Genomic DNA, 20,094 nt, shown 5'->3' on the forward strand with positions numbered 1-20,094 from the left:
TTGTGAGGGAGCTGCCATGTGGGTGCTGGAAATTGAAACTATGTCCTCTGCAAGTGCAACCAGTGTTCTTAACTGCTGAGCCATCTCGCCAGCCCACCCAAAATAGTTCTTAACAAATTGATAGGCTCTTGTGTAGTAGCCACGAAAACCTTTGGCAAGGTACTTAAGACTTAAGGTCTTAAGGCTGAGCAGTGGTGACACATGCCTTTGATCCCAGCACTCGGGAGGCAGAGGCAGGCGGATTTCTGAGTTCAAGGCCAGCCTGGTCTACAGAATGAGTTCCAGGACAGCCAGGGTCACACAGAGAAACCCTGTCTCAATCAAAAAAAAAAAAAAAAAAAAAAGGCTTAAGGTCTTAGTTTCTTCCTGTCTGAAGTAGGGTGGAGCATCTGTTTTGTCTCTTACCCAAGCCTCTGCTCCAGCCAGCATCTAGTATTAGCCTGCGTAAAACCAAAAATTAATGCTTTTTGGCAGTTTGAAGACATGGGCCAGATGAGACTGCATTCTAGGTTGTTTAAATGCCTTTGGTGGTACCATGGAGGGAAGGGTTGGTGTGCCACAGGGCTGTAATTTCAGCTTTTAAGACACAGGAGAACTGTCAAGTTTGAAGCAAAACTGGTTATGTAGCAAGACACTATACAAAGAATTACAAGTAAAATCAGAGCTCTCAGCCTAGAGTACGAGGCAATACAGAGGAGTGCTCCCAACAGATTTTGAGGACTTCCTTTTTTTTTTTTTCCTTCTTCCAGGACAGATTTCACTCTATAACTTGCTGCCTGGAATTCTTTCTGTAGACCAGGTTGGACTCCAACTCACAGAGAACTGCCTGCCTCTTCTCCTTTCAGTGCTGGGATTAAAAGAACAACAGTGGACCAAAGCTTGCTCTAGGGATAGGATCCTGGGTGAAATGGGTTGTGGGTGGAGGGTACATGATTTTTGGAATCGGGGTCCCTCAGAGCCCTCTGAGGGAGGGGGCCTCATGTCTGAGGTGATCTTGCTATGTAGCTCAAATTGGCTTTGTACTCCTGCCTCGGCCTCTTGAGTACTGTGGTTATAGCCATGTACCCACACTCTTCTAGAATGGATTTGAAATGTGACTTAAGTCTGCTACCTCAGCTCTGTCTCGTGTCACTCCCACTGGAGGAGAGAATAGAACATAGGTGCAGAAGCCCTGAGACAGTGCTCATATGATGAGGCGGGAAGCATTTAACCCCAAATGCCCTGTTCTCCGGGGCTCTCCGTGTGGAATCGTTTGTGTATTGTCATGTCCCCTCCTCACACCCAGCAGTGGGATCAGAATTCCCAGGTCCCACCACTCAAGCTCTCAGGACAGGGGTCTTAGTGTCTATCTCTAGGAGTGAGCTTTTTTTTTTTTTTTTTTTTTTTTTGGTTTTTCGAGACAGGGTTTCTCTGTATAGCCCTGGCTGTCCTGGAACTCACTTTGTAGACCAGGCTGGCCTCGAACTCAGAAATCCGCCTGCCTCTGCCTCCCGAGTGCTGGGATTAAAGGCGTGCGCCACCATGCCGGGCAGGAGTGAGCTTTACATTGCAGTTTTTTGCATAAGTACATGCTGGTACCAGCTGTTTCAGCCCACTCCCCCAAGACAGTAGTGAGCAAGGCTGCTAGGAAGCAGTGTCCCACTGTTCCCTCAGGGGAGATGTAAGGCAGGCAGTTGTGGGGGAATAGAGATAAAAAATGGGGGCAGAGAAAAGGGGAACACATAAGACTATAATTCTAGCTATTCGGGAAACAGGCAGGAGTGTGGAGGGTTTGGGGCTGGCCACTCTGTCTCAGACTAGGCTGGGATCGTAGCTCAGCCGGAGTGCTAGCTTACCAGGCATAAGGAGTGTTCACAGGAAAGAGAACTGAGGAGAGAAGCAGTGGTTTGGGGCCTTAGAGGTGTTTGCTTATTTTACATTTTTATATGTCTGGGGGTAGGGTAGGCATGGGCATCCGGTAAGAGTGGTGGGCCGTGTGGAGCCAAGGGAGAAAACAGGCCCCAGGCTTGGCAGAAAGTGCCCTGCTTAAGCCATCTCACCAGCTGGAAGATGCTGTTTTAGACCGGATGGCATGATCTGGAGGGCCTCTCTGGAAGGTGTGTGCCAGCAGAGTCTTGAGTGAGAGGAAAAGCTCCTGGGATGGCTGGTCGGACAGGCATGATCGTCCCAGGGCCTTGGCCTTTGCTGTTCACAATGTGTTCGCTCCAGGATCCTCCTCACACCCCAGGCCTTAGCAGGGGCTCTGTTTCTGTGTGTAACGAAGTCCTAAACAGCTAAGAAGGCTTTCAGAAATCCCTTAAAGTCTGCTTTATTTGTGATTCAGAGCTCTGGAAATACCACCTTGCCACGTGGTGAAGCAAAACCAGGTGTGGTAGGGTTTGGTGGTATGTTCCTGTATTGGTTTTGAGAAAGGCTTTATGTCGTCTAGGCTGGCTTCTTTCTCTTGGTTGTCCTGCTTCTGCACTGCTGGGATTACAGGTCTGCCATGCCCACCCTCGCCTCGCCTCTTTTTCGACTAAACATTTGGTGGGACTATAGCCCGTCTCCCCTCTACAAGACAAATGTGGATATAGGAGCAACTTGTATTTTCCCTAAAATTACTAGCTCTGAGTATTAACAGTATTTACTGGGGGTGGGGAGTGGGTTTCCGCTGTTCAAGCTGCCTTGCTCACCGTCTGACTTCAGCACACGAGAGCCTGGCCAGCTGCACCTAAATTGTTTTACTTGCCTGGATCCTGCGAAATCCCGCCTCCTCACCGCCCGGGGTGGGATGAGCAGCTCCATTCATCTGGGGTGGAGAGTGAAGACTGATTTCCTGTCCGTTTGCCTCTCACACCTTCCTGAGCCCAAATGGGAGGCCCAGCTGCGGCCCAAGGGGGAGGGGCACGGCCGCCCGGCAGATGGCGACATTTACATACAGCTGGGAGGCCCCTCCAAGACCAGGCTCGTAGCCTGGCGTCTGGTGGCGATTCTGGCTTCGCGGAGTGGGGGCTTTGTTTTAAGAAGGGGAAACACGCATGCATACATACGAGAGGTCTTCCACAAACACACAGGGGTCCACACAAAGAACTCAGGAGTCTTCCTCACCGCCTCCTCTGTGGGGCTCCGAAACACAACGCTTCCTTGTAACCTCACACACAGCCGGCTGGAGACGCATTCACAGCACTCATGGGTTCATAGGGTCCTCCACAGCGGACAGGAGCTCACATAAGTACATACATGATAGAGAGGAATGCATCTGTATTTCCGTTCTCCCACTTCAGTACGCACAGAATCTTAGAAATTAACCCCTGCCACTTTCAGATTGGCGCATGCAATCACACTCAGGATGAACCTCACCAAGTCGCCCACATAGAGTTACTGTATCCCTTTCCCTGGGACCCCTCTCGGCCGGTAGCTAAAAGACTGGCCTGAGGGGGCGGAGCGTCCCCTCAAATATAAGGCATCCAGCAGCTGCTACTCCTGAGACTATTTCCCCATCCTGTCCCCCAAAGCAATGGTCTCTCTGCAGGTGTCTCCGCTTCCCCAGACGCTGATCCTGGCTTTTCTCCTTCCTCAGGTCAGATTCGGCGGGATACAGAAAGGAAAGGAACAGATGGGCTTGGGCCGAGACCTGGAGGTCTTAGAGACTTTCATGGGGCACACAGATACCTAGGTCCCTTAACCTTGTGGCCCTCTCTGTCCCAGGCACTGCCGGCTGGTGTCTTCGAGCTACAAATTCATTCTTTCGGGCCAGGCCCAGGCCCCGGGACCCCACGCTCCCCCTGCAACGCCCGAGGCCCTTGCCGCCTCTTCTTCAGGGTTTGCCTGAAGCCCGGAGTCTCCCAGGAGGCCACCGAGTCCCTGTGCGCCCTGGGCACAGCACTGAGCACGAGCGTCCCGGTCTATACGCAGCACCCCGGAGAGTCAGCGGCTGCCCTGCCGCTGCCTGATGGCCTCGTACGTGTGCCCTTCCGCGATGCTTGGCCGGTGAGCCCAACCTCCACCTCTTTCTGTCCCACCAGCTCCGGACACCATCCCGTGCCCCAGAGCCTTTACTACCCACTCCTCCCCCAAACCCACATTCCCAGACCCCCTCCGCTATCCTCTTCAGGGATGTCTTAAAACTGGGCTTCTCATCTTTTTTTTTTTTTGTGGTTGTGTGTGTGTGTGTGTGTGTGTGTGTTATACTCACGAGTACGTTTTACATATGTGGACAATTTGTTGTTATTGCTTGTATTTTGTTTTGTATTTTTAGAGACAAGCCTGGCTGTCTCTGAGTTCACTATGTAGCTGAATCTGGTCGTGATTTCCTGATCCTCCTGCCTTCACTCACGCCCATCTCCCAAGTGCTGGAATTATGGGGTGCAATAGCAAGTCGAGTTGGGGTCTTTGTCTTTATTCTAGATCTCTTTGGACCTGGGGCTCCTCTCAAGCACTTTCTTGAGGTCACCTAATCGCTCATGTTTCCAGCCTTAGTTCTTCTGGTTGGGACATCAGGTCACTTTCTGAATCCTGGTGCCCATCCCTGTACCCTGCACATCTCAAAAAGAATCCGGGCTGGTATTTGAAATGTAGACATCGTTGGGAACTTTTTCCATATTTTATTTCCTCACCCGTAGATGAGAACACCTTAGTATGTCCTTTTGGACAGGGTCTTGCTAGGTACCCCAAACTAGCCTCATATTCGAAACCCTCCTATCTCAGCCTCCTGAGTGCTGGGATTACAGGTATGTGCAAACACTTGGCACAATGGGGTATCCAGAATGAGACCAAAATGTTTCTGGCTCCCGCGGCAGCTCCTTCTGGGAATGCTCCGTAGCTCAGTCCCAGAGGCGGCTTCCAGACTCCATGCTGTGTTCTGGAGGTCAGTGAGCTTCCCTGACCACCGGCTTCCTCTCTTGGTTCTTTCTCTTCTCTGTCCAACCAGGGCACCTTCTCCCTCGTCATTGAAACCTGGAGAGAGCAGCTGGGAGAGCATGCTGGAGGTGGGTGTCTCACGGGTAGGAAGGGGCAGTGTCGAGTTCAGCACTGATAATGGGCTGCCTCTAAAGTGGAGCAATCCCGCTGGGCTTGTGATGTCATCATAGCTCCTGGGATATGGTGCTGGGCTAGTGGTTCTGGATCTGTGGGCAATCTGGGTATAAATATAATTCAAAATTCCTAATGGTAGCAATGTAAAGACCATGTCCTGATAGAGGTTGAGCATCTCTGATCCCAAAATGAGACAAAGGGCTCCAAAATCCATTCATTGTATCTTATCTGTTGTAATAGAGAAGAACTCCCCATATGCTATGCCAGACTCCATCGTTGAGCCTTGCTCCTAGTCCCTAGTAGATTCCTGGGACACTCTACTTCTGAGCCATCTCCTTGGCCTTGATTTTGAAACAATGTCTCATGTAGCCCAGACTGTCTTCAAAATGCCCATTATAGGAATTACCCCCACTATGCTGCACCTAAAATTTAAGTCTTTTTCTTGAAACAGGGTGTCACATAATGTAGACAGGCCTTGAACTTACTGTGTAGCCCAGGCTGTCCTTGAATTCACAGTTCTCCTGCCTCTGCTTCCCGAGTGCTGGCGTTGTGAGCATGAACCACCATTTTGAGGTTGGTTGTCTCTTTTTAGCTTTCTGGGTAAGGCTCTTCCATTGGTACTAGGCCATCCATCTGGTGTAACTCTGCCCTTTGTGAGGCTTTTGCTGGGATTACAGGCATGAGTGGAGCCACTACGCATAAAACCTTGAGGGGGCGCTATGACTTCACTTTTGGAGATCCTGTCCTTAGCTATTGATGGCACAAGATGTTAGAAGTCTCCTATATTAATATTCTAACATCTTGGGGGACAAATACAGGAGTTATCTTAGGAGTTAGTGTTATTTTAACACTAGATATGCCATGCAGGTCCCTAGGTGCATTAAGGGGAGGGCAGGCTTGTTAAGGAGGGCTTCTACTCTTCACCTAACCACGACAAGGAATTCCCAGGAGGGGTGGGGATGACCTGAATCTCAGTGCTCTACGTCATTCTCTCCGCAGGGCCCGCCTGGAACCTGCTAGCACGTGTGGCCGGCCGCAGACGCCTGGCGGCTGGGGGCCCGTGGGCCCGCGATGTGCAGCGCACAGGCACATGGGAGTTGCACTTCTCCTACCGCGCGCGCTGCGAGCCGCCCGCCGTCGGGGCCGCCTGCGCGCGCCTGTGCCGCTCACGCAGTGCCCCCTCGCGGTGTGGCCCGGGACTGCGACCCTGCACGCCATTCCCAGACGAGTGCGAAGCCCCGCGTGAGTCCCTATGCGTGCCCTGCTCTGCTACTTAAGCGCGGATCCTAGTCCCTTCTCATACCCCATTGATCTCTTTTAGGGAACTGAGGGCCCTGGGTCCCAACCTGCTCTAGCATTCATGTCTTGTTCTTTCTGCCTCTCCTCTGCTTCCTGCAGCTGTGTGTCGAGCAGGCTGCAGCCCGGAGCACGGCTACTGTGAAGAGCCTGATGAATGCCGTTGCCTGGAGGGCTGGACTGGACCCCTCTGCACGGTCCCTGTCTCCACCAGTAGCTGCCTGAACTCCAGGGTCCCTGGTCCTGCCAGCACTGGATGCCTTTTACCTGGGCCTGGACCTTGTGATGGGAACCCATGTGCCAATGGGGGCAGCTGTAGTGTCAGTATCTTTTTTGTTTTTTGGTTTTTGTTTGTTTGTTTTTTGAGACAGGATTTCTCTGTGTAGCCCTGGCTGTCCTAGAACTCACTCTGGAGACCAGGCTGGCCTCGAACTCAGAAATCTGCCTGCCTCTGCCTCCCAAGTGCTGGGATTAAAGGCGTGTGCCACCACGCCCGGCTTTCAATTAATTTTTGAGTCAGGGACTCTCACTGAGCCTGAGCTGGCCAGTCTTTCTGTCTTTACTCCGTTAGCATCACTGAGATCGCAGGTGTGCACCACCAAGCCTGCTTTTGCACTTGTCCACCAGTGAGGGTTTGGGGTCCCAGCTCAGGAGTCAAGCGCTTTCTTAACCTTAGAGAGGCCCAGGGTTCAATCCTTCACACACTAAGGAGCTTAGTGGGGAAGCTGGAACCACAGCTCAGTGTCTGACCACTTGCCTTGCACATGCACGGTGTCCAGTCTCCTCTTCAGGTGGGGGATGGGGCAGGAAAGAAGCTCTCGTGGTGGTAGGTGTGGTGTGGCTCACTCTTGTAACCCCAGCACTTGGGATACTTTGACTCCTGAGTTCCAGGCTATCCGGGCCTTCGGGGACAGAGAGACCTGTCTTTTAAAATTGCTCTCATGGGGGAAGTGAGCACTGTGTGTGTGTGTGTGTGTGTGTGTGTGTGTGTGTGTGTGTGTGTATGAGGGGGCAGGGCAGGTAGGTGCCATGTGATAGGCTCAGTTGTGTTGGGAACAGCTTTCCCGGTTTCCAGAGCTTCACCCACTCTAGGATTTCACGTGTAGAAATAACAACATGGACTAGATTGAAGAGCAGCGTTCCTGGGGGAAATCCTGTACCCTGGGACTTGGGGATGAACTAAGCCACCCATAATGGTAAAGAAGGAAGAGATTTGGCTCCGAGGAGTCTCTTGCCCAAAGCCAGCTTCTCTCTCTATTCAGGAAACCCCTGGCTCCTTTGAATGTGCCTGTCCCCGGGGATTCTACGGACTTCGATGTGAGGTGAGCGGGGTCACGTGCGCAGATGGACCCTGCTTCAATGGCGGCTTGTGTGTTGGCGGTGAAGATCCTGACTCTGCCTATATCTGTCATTGCCCACCTGGTTTCCAAGGCTCTAACTGTGAGAAGAGGGTGGACCGCTGTAGCCTGCAGCCATGTCAGAATGGTGAGGTGGGGAAGCCAGAGTGGCCAGGGATGGGATGGGGTCTGTGCGTAACTCAGATGATCCTGGGTGGGAAATACAGCCTGTATGCCCTGTGTACCCTATGTCCTGGAGACATGACCCCCCCCCCCATGAAACAGGAAGAATATTCATCTCCTAGGTCTTTTTTATTAATGGTATTTTCTGTGTTACTTTATTCTTTTTAAGATTTATTTATTATTTATTTTATATGTAAGTACACTGTAGCTGTCTTCAGACACACCAGAAGAGGGTGTCAGATGTCATTAAGGATGGTTGTAAGCCACCATGTGGTTGCTGGGATTTGAACTCAGGACCTTCAGAAGAGCAGTCAGTGCTCTTAACTGCTGAGCCATCTCTCCAGTCTTCCTAGGTCTTTATTTAAGATTTTACTGCCTGTCAGGCTTTAATATAGATGCTGGGGATTTAGCAGAGTGAGAAGCCAAAATCCCTGTTGTGGTTCAAGAGAGAGGACAGTGCGGCCTGTCCTCTCACCAGAACAGACTGGTGACAGATGAGCTTAGGCTGGTGACAGGGGCAGACCAGGTAACCTGCTAGGATGGTGGTAGATGGTGACTTTGGGCCGGTCGTGGTGGCGCACACCTTTAATCCCAGCACTTGGGAGGCAGAGGCAGGTGGATTTCTGAGTTTGAAGCCGGCCTGGTCTACAGGGTGAGTTCCAGGACAGCTAAGGCTACACAGGGAAACCCTGTCTCAGGATGGTGGTGGTGGTGGTGGTGGTGGTGGTGAGGTGATTTCGCTCTTTACTTGGGTGAGATGGAGCCCAGGAAGATTCTAGGCTGGGGAGAACCCCGATTTGACACGGGTGTTAAATGGTTACATGAAGCCAAGCTGCACGAATAAACCCCAGCACTCTAGAAGCTGAAGGCGGGAGGATCAGGAGTTCGAGGTCATTCTGGGCTATATATGAGTTCCAGGCTAGCCCCCAACAAACAACAGCAAAAACCCAAACAAAGGGTTAAATAAGATCATGAATGTAACGGCTCTGGTAGGTAAGTGAGTCTGAAATACTGTTTACAGTTGAACATGTTAGCACTCTGAGGCCGAGGCCAGAGAACCATAAATTCAAAGCTAACCTGGGCTAATTGTTTCCTTTGACTGAGTGACAGAAGGGACCGTACTAGACAATGTCCCTTGCAAGTACCAGCAGCTGCCTTTTCCCAGGGGCTCTTTTGCCCACTCTCAGGACTCAGAGGCATCAGGGCTGGATGAGGGCACAGGGCACAGCGGCTCTGGGCTGGAATGGAGGAAAAGTGAGAGGGCTTCCCGGAGAAAAGAGCATAGGGAGAGGGAGAGACCTGGAGGAAAATAGGGTGGGCGGGGGAGAAAGGAGCGGGAAAGAGGTGATTAGGTTCAAGAAGCCATGGGCAGCCTTGCACCTGTAACCCCGCACTTGGGAGGAGAATACAGGAGGACCCTATGTTCCAAGCTGGCCACATACTGAGACCTGTTCAAATTTTTAAAAAGGCATGGATGTGGCTCTTTAGATATTTCTAAAGTATGGTCCAACAGTAGAAAAGACACAAGTGGGTGTGTGGGGTGCAGGGTGTGGGTGATCGGTTGGCGCTGACACCGTTTCCCCGCAGGCGGCCTCTGCCTGGACCTGGGCCATGCGTTGCGCTGCCGCTGTCGCGCGGGATTCGCCGGGCCGCGCTGCGAGCACGACCTGGACGACTGCGCCGGCCGCGCCTGTGCCAACGGCGGCACGTGCGTGGAGGGCGGCGGCTCGCGCCGCTGCTCGTGTGCGCTGGGCTTCGGCGGGCGCGACTGCCGGGAACGCGCCGACCCCTGCGCCTCCCGCCCCTGCGCGCATGGAGGCCGTTGCTACGCCCACTTCTCTGGCCTGGTCTGCGCCTGCGCGCCCGGCTACATGGGCGTGAGATGCGAGTTCGCCGTGCGCCCGGACGGCGCGGACGCGGTGCCTGCGGCCCCACGGGGCCTGAGGCAGGCGGATCCACAGCGCTTTCTTCTGCCTCCCGCCTTGGGGCTGCTGGCGGCCGCCGGTTTGGCTGGCGCCGCACTCTTGCTCATCCACGTTCGCCGCCGAGGTCCTGGCCAGGATACCGGGACTCGCCTGCTTTCTGGGACCCGGGAACCTTCGGTCCACACGCTCCCGGATGCACTCAACAACCTGAGGTTACAAGACGGTGCTGGGGATGGCCCCAGGTGAGGGCGACACACCTTGTCACTGTGGCCAATTGACTGGTCTGGTTCTATCGGATTGGGCTTTCTTACCCAGGTCTTCTAGCCCTAGCCCTCTTCTGATGGGGTCATTGCAGAATTCTCCCTTGCCAGTGTGCGGTTTCCCTCTTCGATGGGTGTGGGAAATAAAAAATGAGAATTCGTGGGGTCTGAATTGTCCCCTGTTTCTCTCCTCCAACAGTTCGTCGGCTGACTGGAATCATCCTGAAGATGGAAACTCTAGATCCATTTATGTCATACCAGCCCCTTCCATTTATGCAAGAGAGGTATCCTCGACCCATGTTCCCACATTCCAGGCCTTGGACACTTGGCTCAGTGGCAGCCAGCTCCTCCCACCTCCAATATCTTTTCTAACGCTTCTTTCTCATTTCTTTTTTCAGGCCTGATCCTGCCCCTTCTCTATCATCGCCTGGAGATGGAGCCTGAATGATTTTTATTTACTTTGTGGTGTCCAATCTCTACCTCCCCCCACCGACTGGACTCTTTGAAAGGGCTTTATTGTACATATTGCTTATTTATAACCTAGTTTTTCTCATCTCCCCAGAGACATCTATAAAGGTTCTTATTTTGCTCAACTACATCAGGCTGAGAACTTCTTATTTTCCCGGGACAGAGTTTCTCTCTGTAAAAGCCCTGGCCAGTCTAGAACTCTGTAGACCAGGCTGGCCTCGAACTCACAGAGATCCACCTGCCTCTGCCTCCTAAGTGCTGGGATTAAAGGCGTGCGCCACTCCAACAGATGAACTTTGTTTTTGATGTTGAAACTAAGAGAGCTGTCTCATAAGGGGACTAGTAGGATTTTGTTGTCCTTAAATTGAGACAGCATCTTGTGATAGCTTGGAGCTCATTGTATAAACCGGTAGCTCTCAACTTGTGGGTTGCAACCCCTTCGGGGATTGAACAACCCTTTCACAGGCGTCACACATCACAGATCCTGCATATCAGATATTTACATTATGTGAATCACAACAGCAAGGTCACAGTTATGGAGTAGTAATGAAATGGTTTTCTGGTTGAGGGTCACCACATGAGGAACTGTATTGAAGGGTTGAAGCATTGGGAAGGTTGAGAGCCCCTTCCTTCCTTCCTTCCTTCCTCCCTCCCTCCCTCCCTCCCTCCCTTCCTTCCTTCCTTCCTTCCTTCCTTCCTTTCCTTTTTAAACAGGTACTTATATGATATGAGGGCTCTGTCTTCACACAGCAGAAGAACACATCAGATCCCATTACAGATGGTTGTGAGCCACCATGTGGTTGCTGGGATTTGAACTCAGGACCTCTGGAAGAGCAGTCAGTGCTCTTAACCGCTGAGCCATCTCTCCAGTTGTGTTGTTTTTCAACACAGGGTTTCTCTGTAGCCTTGGCTGCCCTGGAAGCCACTCACTCTCTAGATCTACTGGATTGTCAACCAAGCTAGCATCAAACTGCAGCAGATTTCCAGCTTCTGCATCTTGCACACTGGGAATTACAGGCAGGCACCACCACACTGGACTAGGTCTGGTCCTTTGATAGAAGGCTCACTAAAAGTTTTTGGGCTTGTGGTTATGCTGCAGCACAGGGGATTAAATTAAAATATAATTAAAATTAGCCAAGAGATTCTGGCATGATGGCACATGCCTTTAATCCCAGCTCTTGGGAGGCAGGAGCAGTGGTTGTCTGTGAGTTCAAGACAAGCCTTGTCAGAGCGAGTTTCAGAATAGTCAAGGATCCATAATGGGACCCTGTCTCAGAAAGGGGGGGGGGAAGGCTGAGGCAGGAGGATTGTAAGTTTAAGGCTAGCCTAAGCTATATAGCTGTATGTCTTTCTCAAAGATAACAGAAAGCAAAACAAAACAAAAATATGTTTAAAACCCAGCCAACTAGAGAAGGGGATGTGCCAGGGTCCAGGTCAATACCTAGTACAAACATCTGTGTGTTCTTCCTGTGGAAGCACAGACTGCACTGACTTCTGGCAACACAGCATGGTAATGGTCACGAAATGTACATCTGCATTCTGGGGCCTAGAGTCTTCATGAGGTCTTGGTCAGGCAGATATAGTTAATAGCCCTCCTGGGGCTGAACTGACACAATGTGGCCCCAGGCTGTCATCACCATCCACATTATTATGGACTGTCTGGTCTATGTATGCCCCACCCCCTTTCCAGAAGGATATTCCCTGGCTTAGAAATACTGCCCCAAAGCCATAGGCAGAGGCTGACATCTCTTGAGACATCAACAGGGTCATGTGCATCCTGAGGGTTTGGGGGGGGTTGTTTTTGTTTTGTTTTTGTACTTGAGAGTGATTTTAAACTTTTGATCCACTTGCCTCTATCTCCTGAGTGCAATCCTGAGTCACCATAACTGGTTTGTGTGGCACGGGGGACTTGGACCCAGGGCTTTGTGAATGCTATGAAAACTCTATCAACTGAGCCACAACCCCTGTTAAGGCATCCTTCTGTGAGTTCCAGAATGAAGTCTAGTCGGCCTTACATGGTCACTGTCCCTGACTCCAATCCTTTTCACCTCTGCCTTTTGCCTATACTCCACCTCTCAAACTTGTCCCCTTTCCTGGTGCAAGCGTCCCCTTTATCTCCCTAACTCGGGTTCCACAGGATTGGTTGATCCAGGTCTTGTTCTAGGAGCTGGGGATACAGCATGAAGACAGAGTCTCGCTTTGGCCACTCCCAGGGAGTAAATTGGATTATTTGTGTGGGTTTTCGCTATTTTTCTCCGGACCTTGTATCCTACAGAGAGGTGCCTCCTTTCTGAATTATATGGGTGCTGGTATTCTCCACTGCACTGACGGTTTTAGACTGTCACTCTCATACTGGGTGTGACCTCCTATCATGGGCAGGAAGCAAGGAGGGCAGAGATGCTTTGTCCCCGGAATCCCCAGCGCTAGGAGGGCGCTTAATGAACTCAACCAGCTAAACGCACGAGTGTCAGGGTGGCAGTGGGAAGCTCTAGGCAGAGTGGGCTCCTACTGGGTGGGGATGGGGACAGGGGCGGTGTCTATTCGGTGAGATCTGAAGTTCCCTGGCGCAGAGCTTGGAATCTCCGCCTGGCTGGAACCCGGTGTAACAGTGCCTGCTCGTGGTTGCTTCGGTTTTTAGAATCCTCGGGTGCGAAAGCTCTCCTCGCTCAAGGAAGCAGGGCGAGGCGGGACGCTTAGCCTGGGGTACCCGGGTCTCACCTGGTCCCCATGAATAACAAGGCGCGGGTCCCCGCTCCCTCCTCAGTCCGGGCAAACACCCCGGCCCGGACACCCGCTCCCATCCGAACCGCGACCCCAGTCAGGGCCCCGAACCCGGCACCCAACTCGACTCCAGTCCGAACTTCCATCCGGGGCCGGGCTCCTGCCCAAGTCCCTAACCCTGTTCCAATCCGGTTCCCAACTCCAGCCCCAGTCCCTGCTCCAACCCTAACCCCAGCCCCAACTTCAGCTCCAGTCCCAGCTGCAGCACCGGTGCGGACTCCAGCACCAGTCCGGGCCTCGAATCTAGGTCGGGCCTTTCCTAAGATCTCTCCAGGGAGGTTCTTCCCGAGCTTAGCCTCGCCCACGGCACAGCCCCTTTCTTCCAGGGGTGCTAGCTCTCTCTTGAAGGATCCCACCACACTCGCTCAAAACCAGAAACCCTCGATCCACAGCCTAGCGGAGGCCATCCAGGGGCCCCTTCCAGTGCTCACTCCCTCGTCCTCCAAGACACAAGGCTCCATACCGGACACCGCCTCTCCCATAGACTCCTTGGCTTCTACTGCCATGGCCTCCAGCACATTGGGCCCCATTCCGGGCCCCAACCCTACACTAGAGTTCTTGGCCTCCCCGCTGAAGGAAACCCCTGGTCTGGGTAAGCTCTCCACGATTTCCCCAGCACCCAGCTTCGGTTCCACTAAGGAGATCCCATCTACCAGCGAGGACGTCCCAACGCCCAACAGAATCTTGATCCGTGTGATGTACTGGTGAGGGGCTCCCCCTACCCGCTAAAGAACGGGAGCCGGCAGATGCTGGAGCTCTGGGCGTGTGTGTGCAGGCCCAGGTGGGCGCGCTAGGCAGGGAGGCAGATCCACAGAGTTCTGACCACCACTTGTCTGTCCCTTTGAGATCAGTTTCCTACACTGGCTCTCGGCTTCTTTCATTCACTCCCACGCACCCCTGTGATTTCTGTCTTTGATCTTTCCTCACTCATTTGCTTTCATTTGCATGTTTATTGACTTTAGGCTTCATTCACGCCTCTCTTCCTTCAAACGTTTGTATGAGTAATGTGACTGCTGTCATTCGCTTTTATTCATTCATTGATGGGCCTTTCCCACCTGGCAGTCAGAATCATTCATTTAGCTGCTTGAATCCTGCCTCTCAACTTCATGCATGCATTCACTCTTATTCATTCATTCATTCATTCATTCATTCATTCATTCTATTGGTAGAAGTGAGAAGCTTCATCCACCTTCATCCATTCAACATTTGCATGATCGATGGGTCTAAACTGTATTCTCATTCATTCACTCATCCATGCATTCATTCACGGTTGATTCTTTTTTTTTTTTTTTTTTTTTTTTTTTTTTGGTTTTTCGAGACAGGGTTTCTCTTTATAGCTCTGGCTGTCCTGGAGCTCATTTTGTAGACCAGGCTGGCCTTGAACTCAGAAATCCGCCTGCCTCTGCCTCCCGAGTGCTGGGATTAAAGGCGTGCCGGCTCATGGTTGATTCTTATGACTGGGAATCCGTTCCCATTCTTTGCTGCGCTTCACAATGAGGGCCCTGAGCACTTCCCTAGCAGGCCAGGCCATGCACAGCCCACCCCCACGCCAGCCTGCAGAACTGTGAGCAGAGAGGTACTTCCTGAGGAAGGAGGAGAGGCTGTCCACCTCAGAGCTGGGCTGGGTGGTCGTGATGGTCTCACTCCCTGGTGACCCTTGAGCCGCCACTTCTCAGAGAAGAGGAATGGGGCTGCTGAATGAAGGGGGTGGGTGGGGATGGGGACGGGGGACGAGGTGGGGGCAGCTGGTGAACGAGCACAGAGGCTCAGGAGCTGAATGCAGCTCTCAGATGCTGCTTGTCTCAGGCTCATGCAGTGACTTGGGTGGAGTAGCACACTTCAGGACTGTGTCCTCATTGCCTCTGTTGCTCTGGAAGACTTCAGGCCCTTGTCTCACACGCTTCCTCCATCCTCTGCCCAGCCAGGCAACTTCCCTCTGCTTCTCCTGCCACACAGTGTCTGTTTCTCCTCTTCCCAAGCTTGGCTCCCTCTTGCTACCTCCTTCCTCTCCCCATTCTTCTTTCTTCTCTCCTCTTCCTCCTCCTCTTCCTCATCTCCCTGTGTAGCCCTGGCTGTCCTGGGTCACTCACTATGTGGCTCAGGCTGGCCTGGAAACCACAGAGTCTGATTAAAATATGGAGCGCCACAGCTGGCTCGACAGCTGTTGTTACACGATCATCAGGTGTTTGTGGCACCAGGCACTGAGCAATGGACAGGTGGAGACTCCTGTCCTTGTAGCTGTGACATGGAAGGGCAGGCAATATGCCACAGCCAGCATGTACAAGAAGGCATCTGGGAGGGTCACAGTTTCTATTGGGAGGGTCAAGACGGCCTTGCTGAAGTGACCTGAGGAAGGGAGAGGAGCCACAAACACCCCGGGGAGGAGCACTCTGCAATCACCTACCAGTGCAAAGGCCCTGCGGCAGTGCACACCTGTACACATGCAGCGTGCTGAAAGACCAGCAAGGAGGTTTTTGTAGCTGGGCAAGGTGGGGGATAAAGGGTGAGGGATGATGGGCACGATTATGTGGGCACTCAGGAATGTAAGGAGGAGGAGGATCTCCCCCCCCCCCAGAGAAGGTACCAAGGGAATGAGGGAGTGTCCAAGCAGGCAGGGTTGGGGGCAGAGTCGGGCTCACTGCTGCTATAATGGCTCCCTTATTTCTTTCCTGCCTCCCTCTCCTGCCCTCTGCTTGCAGTGGCCTCTGAAGCTATGGCCTTCGGGTGAGTAGTTACTCCCTCAGAATGTAAGGGGAGTCAACGATAGGAAGCCTGGAAGGGGGTGCCCGGCTCTCTTTCCTGTGACCCTGTGACTCCATAACCTCATGTCCTTCCTCTCAGTACATTATACTGAAAAGGACCCTGGAGCATCAATTCCCAAACCTTCTGGAGTTTGTAAGTGTACTGGTAGCCTGAGGAGGAGAGGTCAGGGTTCCCCCACCCCCCGAAGCCCTCAGCATCCTCCACCCACAACATTCCCCTGGCAGGAGGAGGAAAGAGCTACCCAGGTGACAGGGGAGTTCGAAGTGTTTGTGGATGGGAAGCTGATTCATTCCAAGAAGGTGATTTCTGGGAGCAGAGGGTAGGGATGGGGCGCTGGGAGGTCGGGGTCGGGTCACATGTGGGTGCAGAGGGTAGGGATGCGGTGCCGGGAGGTCGGGGTCGGGTCACATGTGGGTGCAGAGGGTAGGGATGGGGCGCCGGGAGGTCGGGGTCGGGTCACATGTGGGTGCAGAGGGTAGGGATGGGGCGCCGGGAGATCGGGGTCGGGTCACATGTGGGTGCAGAGGGTAGGGATGCGGTGCCGGGAGGTCGGGGTCGGGTCACATGTGGGTGCAGAGGGTAGGGATGCGGTGCCGGGAGGTCGGGATCGGGTCACATCTGGGTGCAGAGGGTAGGGATGGGGCGCCAGGAGGTTGGGTCATGTCTGGACTCTTTCTCTCCATACCCAGAAAGGTGATGGCTTTGTGGATGAGTCCAGTCTGAAAAAACTTGTGGGTGCTATTGATGAAGAGATCAAGAAGAGGTAGCAGCAGTGGAGGGGACATGAGTGAGGTGCTGTGGAGGGCCAGGAGGAAGCATGCAAGTAAGTGAACGGGGCAGGGCAATATTTAGGATCTCCTACCGCTCAGCTGACCCTCACCCTTGAAATCAGGGCACATCACATCGTTTATTTTATATTGGGGGGAGGGACACATGAATGCTATAACGTGTTTGTGGAAGTTAGAGGATGGCTTGTGGGAGTCTCTTCCTCCACAGAGTGGTTTTGGGGGATTGAACTCAGATCATCAAACTTGGCAGCAAGCACCACTACTCAGTGAGCATCACTGCTGCTCCCCATCACGCGAGACAGCCTTACTGCAGAGCTCAGCCTATTCTAGACGCCTTTATGTTGTTCAGGCTGCCCTAGAACTCCCAGCAACCCCCTTGCCTCAGCCTCCTAAGTGTTGGCATTACAGGTCTGAGCTATCCCCTCAACTCTTTACCCCCCATTTTCGAGACAGAGTCTCACCTAACCCAGGATGGCCTCAAACTTGTTATGAGCTGAGAATGACCCTTAGCTATGCATCCATCTGCCTCACCTCCCAGTAGCTGGGGATTACAGGCGTGGCCACCATCCGCAGTTTCTTAGGTGTTGCTGAGTGAAGCCCGAGCCTGTGTACATCCCCCCCCCCACGCACCCCCCCCCCCCGTCTCCTTGCAGTGCTGGAGATTGACCTGTGTAAAGTAACGTTTAGGATCCTGACGTGACTGTCATCTCTAAGACTTCTTCCTCCATCTGCTGCCGTAGGCCCAGTCCTGGAGGCTTCTAGCCTCTGTACAGTCTTATCTAGGCCTAGAATGTTTCCAGCCTCTGAGACTTACTGCTGAATAAACTCACCCTTTCTAGTCCTTTCTGATCTCTGGCAGGCTGGTTCAACTCAGCTGCTCTGCTCAGACTCCTCTCCCAGCCTACTGATTCAATCTGGCTTCTCTCAGCTTCTCACTGGATTGCTCTGCTTGGCCTCATACAACTGGACCAGTAAAGCTCCCCCTCCCTTCTCTCTCTCTGCTCTGCTCCCTTAAGTAGCTTCCCTTTCGGGCTCTGCTCTGCTCCTGAGACCTGGGCAGATCCTGTTCTGACAACTCTTTCCCTGATTCATCACTTGACCACTCAGACATCACTTTCAAACATGGGTGCTCCCTTCTACAAACTAACTTTACCTTCGTTGTTTGGGATTAAAGGTGTGTGCTAAGGGCTGAGCCAGACCACAGCTAGAACCTGAGTTATTCAGGAAATGACACAATTTTGGGGCTCACAGTATGATCTAATGTCCTGCATCAGCCCCGGGCCTCACACATGGGAAGTGAGAGTTTTACATGGGAGCTGCATGCACAGCCTTCTTCTTCTCCTGTCTTATTTTGAGATAGGGTGTAGTAGCACATGCCTATAATGTACTAGTACTCAGGAGGCTGAGGCAGGAGGATTGAGGTGAGTTTGAGGCCATTCTGGACTGCATAGAGAGACCCTGTCTCAAAATAAAAAAGTAAAGCTAAAATCACTAAAAACCCAGTTCTTAGATCCATAACACATTTCAACTCCTCAACAGTAAGATGTGGCCAGTGTGTTGGGCTATGTTGATCTGCAATGGATTGTAGACACAGCACACAAAGGCAATCTGGCATTATTATAAGATATTAAAATATTCGAGATATTAAAAGATGTCTCCAATGATTTAAATAGCATTGATTTTTCACCTTGAATTTGTGAGGCATGAGCTGCAGAGATTTGACCTCCTAAGCAGGGGCTCTATCACTGAGCCACGCCCCCAGACCCTCACTGGGGGATTCTAGGCAGGGGCTCTACCACTGAGCCACGCCCCCAGCCCCTCACTGGGCGATTCTGGGCAAGTGCTCTATTTTTGAGTCATGCCCCCAGCCCCTCACTGGTACATCATAAGAAACCACTCCACTTCTGAGCCCGATACGGGAAGTTTTTATTTCTAGACTTTGTGAGCTAATAATTACTTCAGGTTGGCCTAAAATTCAAGAATCTCTTGCCTCAGCCTCCTAAGTGCTGGGATTTACAGGTGTGGGCTACCTCCTGGTTCTAAGAGAAAAGTTTTAAAAAATGGAAATATGAGGCCATTATGATGCCTGAAAAAGGCATGTCTTCAGATTATCTAATATCCAGTCAAGGGTCTCAAAAATCTCTCTTTTTTTTTTTTACAGTTGAGCATGGTGGTTCATATTTGTAATCCTACTTACAAGCACTAGGTAAACTGAGGCAGGAGACGGCTCACTGGGAGTTTGAGGACAACATGGGCTCCTCAGAGCATGCCTCAAGAAATCAAAAGATTGGGGAGGCTAAGGAGCGGGCTCAGTGAGGAAGAGCACTGGTTGTGAAGAAAGAGGAACTGAGTTCAAATTCACAGCACTGGGGTATAAAGTTGGGCATGCCCACGTGTTCCTGTGACTCCGGGGTTCAAGGCAGAGACTATGTGGATCCCAGAGTCATACTGCCAAGCCAGTCTAGCTGAAACCATGTGCTTGAGACCCTGTGTCAAAAATAAGGTGCTGCCTGGAGAGACAGCTCAGGGGTTAAGAGCACGGCGTTGCTCTTGCAGAGGTCCTGAGTTCAATTCCCAGCACCCACATGGTGGCTCACAGCCATCTGTAACTCCAGTTTTGGGGAATCAAACACCTTTTTCAGGCTTCTTCATGCTCTAGGTGTGTACATGGTATACACAGACTTATATGCTGGCCAACACTCATACATATGAAAGAAAAATAAACCTTAACAAAAAAAAAAGTTCGAGTGGGATAAAAGATATTTAACATCTGCTTCTGGCCTCCACATGTAGTATATAGGCACACAACACGTGCACCCATACACACAAGTGCACATATACTGCACATACAAACCACAAACGGGCTGGACATGTAGCTCAGTGGTGTATATGTATATGTATATGTATATGTATATGTATATGTATATGTATATGATGTGTATATATATGTATAAAATGGGTATCTGATCCATGGACTGCCTTAGAACACAAAGCCCTACAGAACTACTAATCTTTTTATGGAGCATCATTATTGTTTTGTTTTCTCTCTCTCCCCATCTCAGGAGCCTCAGCAGGATGATGAGAAGGGCTGAAATGCTTCCAAACCAGGTCCTTTTCTGATGGTGGCTGGGGCTTGGGTGGGGCTTGGGAGAGTAAAGAAAAATGTAAACTGCTTCCCTGTGTCGGCGTCTGACAATGTCTGCTGTCACCACCACACTCACACCTGAGGTCTGAGGCTGTCACCTGGGCCTTCAGCATCTTCCCCCATCTGGTCCAAGAC

At 52.0% G+C, this 20,094-nt stretch overlaps 2 protein-coding genes across 2 annotated transcripts; both read left to right on the plus strand.

Moving 5' to 3' along the window:
• Positions 1-3,496: 3,496 nt before the first annotated feature.
• On the plus strand, positions 3,497-12,646 carry Dll3 (delta like canonical Notch ligand 3). Its single transcript, XM_021168479.1, has 9 exons — positions 3,497-3,559; positions 3,688-3,969; positions 4,910-4,967; positions 6,013-6,255; positions 6,412-6,629; positions 7,572-7,794; positions 9,417-9,996; positions 10,214-10,298; positions 12,620-12,646. Exons 1-9 carry the CDS (start codon positions 3,497-3,499, stop codon positions 12,644-12,646), a joined length of 1,779 nt encoding a protein of 592 aa, XP_021024138.1.
• A 493-nt stretch (positions 12,647-13,139) lies between these two features.
• On the plus strand, positions 13,140-19,981 carry Selenov (selenoprotein V). Its single transcript, XM_021168362.2, has 6 exons — positions 13,140-13,967; positions 15,963-15,987; positions 16,105-16,158; positions 16,251-16,325; positions 16,716-16,849; positions 19,877-19,981. Exons 1-5 carry the CDS (start codon positions 13,210-13,212, stop codon positions 16,791-16,793), a joined length of 990 nt encoding a protein of 329 aa, XP_021024021.1. The 5' UTR covers positions 13,140-13,209; the 3' UTR covers positions 16,794-16,849; positions 19,877-19,981.
• Positions 19,982-20,094: the final 113 nt, after the last annotated feature.

The sequence above is a fragment of the Mus caroli genome, unplaced genomic scaffold (genome assembly GCF_978045245.1).
Source record: "Mus caroli unplaced genomic scaffold, Mus_caroli_1 scaffold_8, whole genome shotgun sequence".
NCBI classification, from domain to species: Eukaryota; Metazoa; Chordata; class Mammalia; order Rodentia; family Muridae; genus Mus; species Mus caroli.

Coding starts and splice junctions, on each gene's coding strand:
- Dll3 (XM_021168479.1), top strand. CDS start 3,497: ATGGTCTCTCTGCAGGTGTCTCCGCTTCCCCAGACGCTGATCCTGGCT. Junction 4,968..6,012: donor GCTGGGAGAGCATGCTGGAG/GTGGGTGTCTCA, acceptor TTCTCTCCGCAG/GGCCCGCCTGGAACCTGCTA. Junction 6,256..6,411: donor AGACGAGTGCGAAGCCCCGC/GTGAGTCCCTAT, acceptor TGCTTCCTGCAG/CTGTGTGTCGAGCAGGCTGC.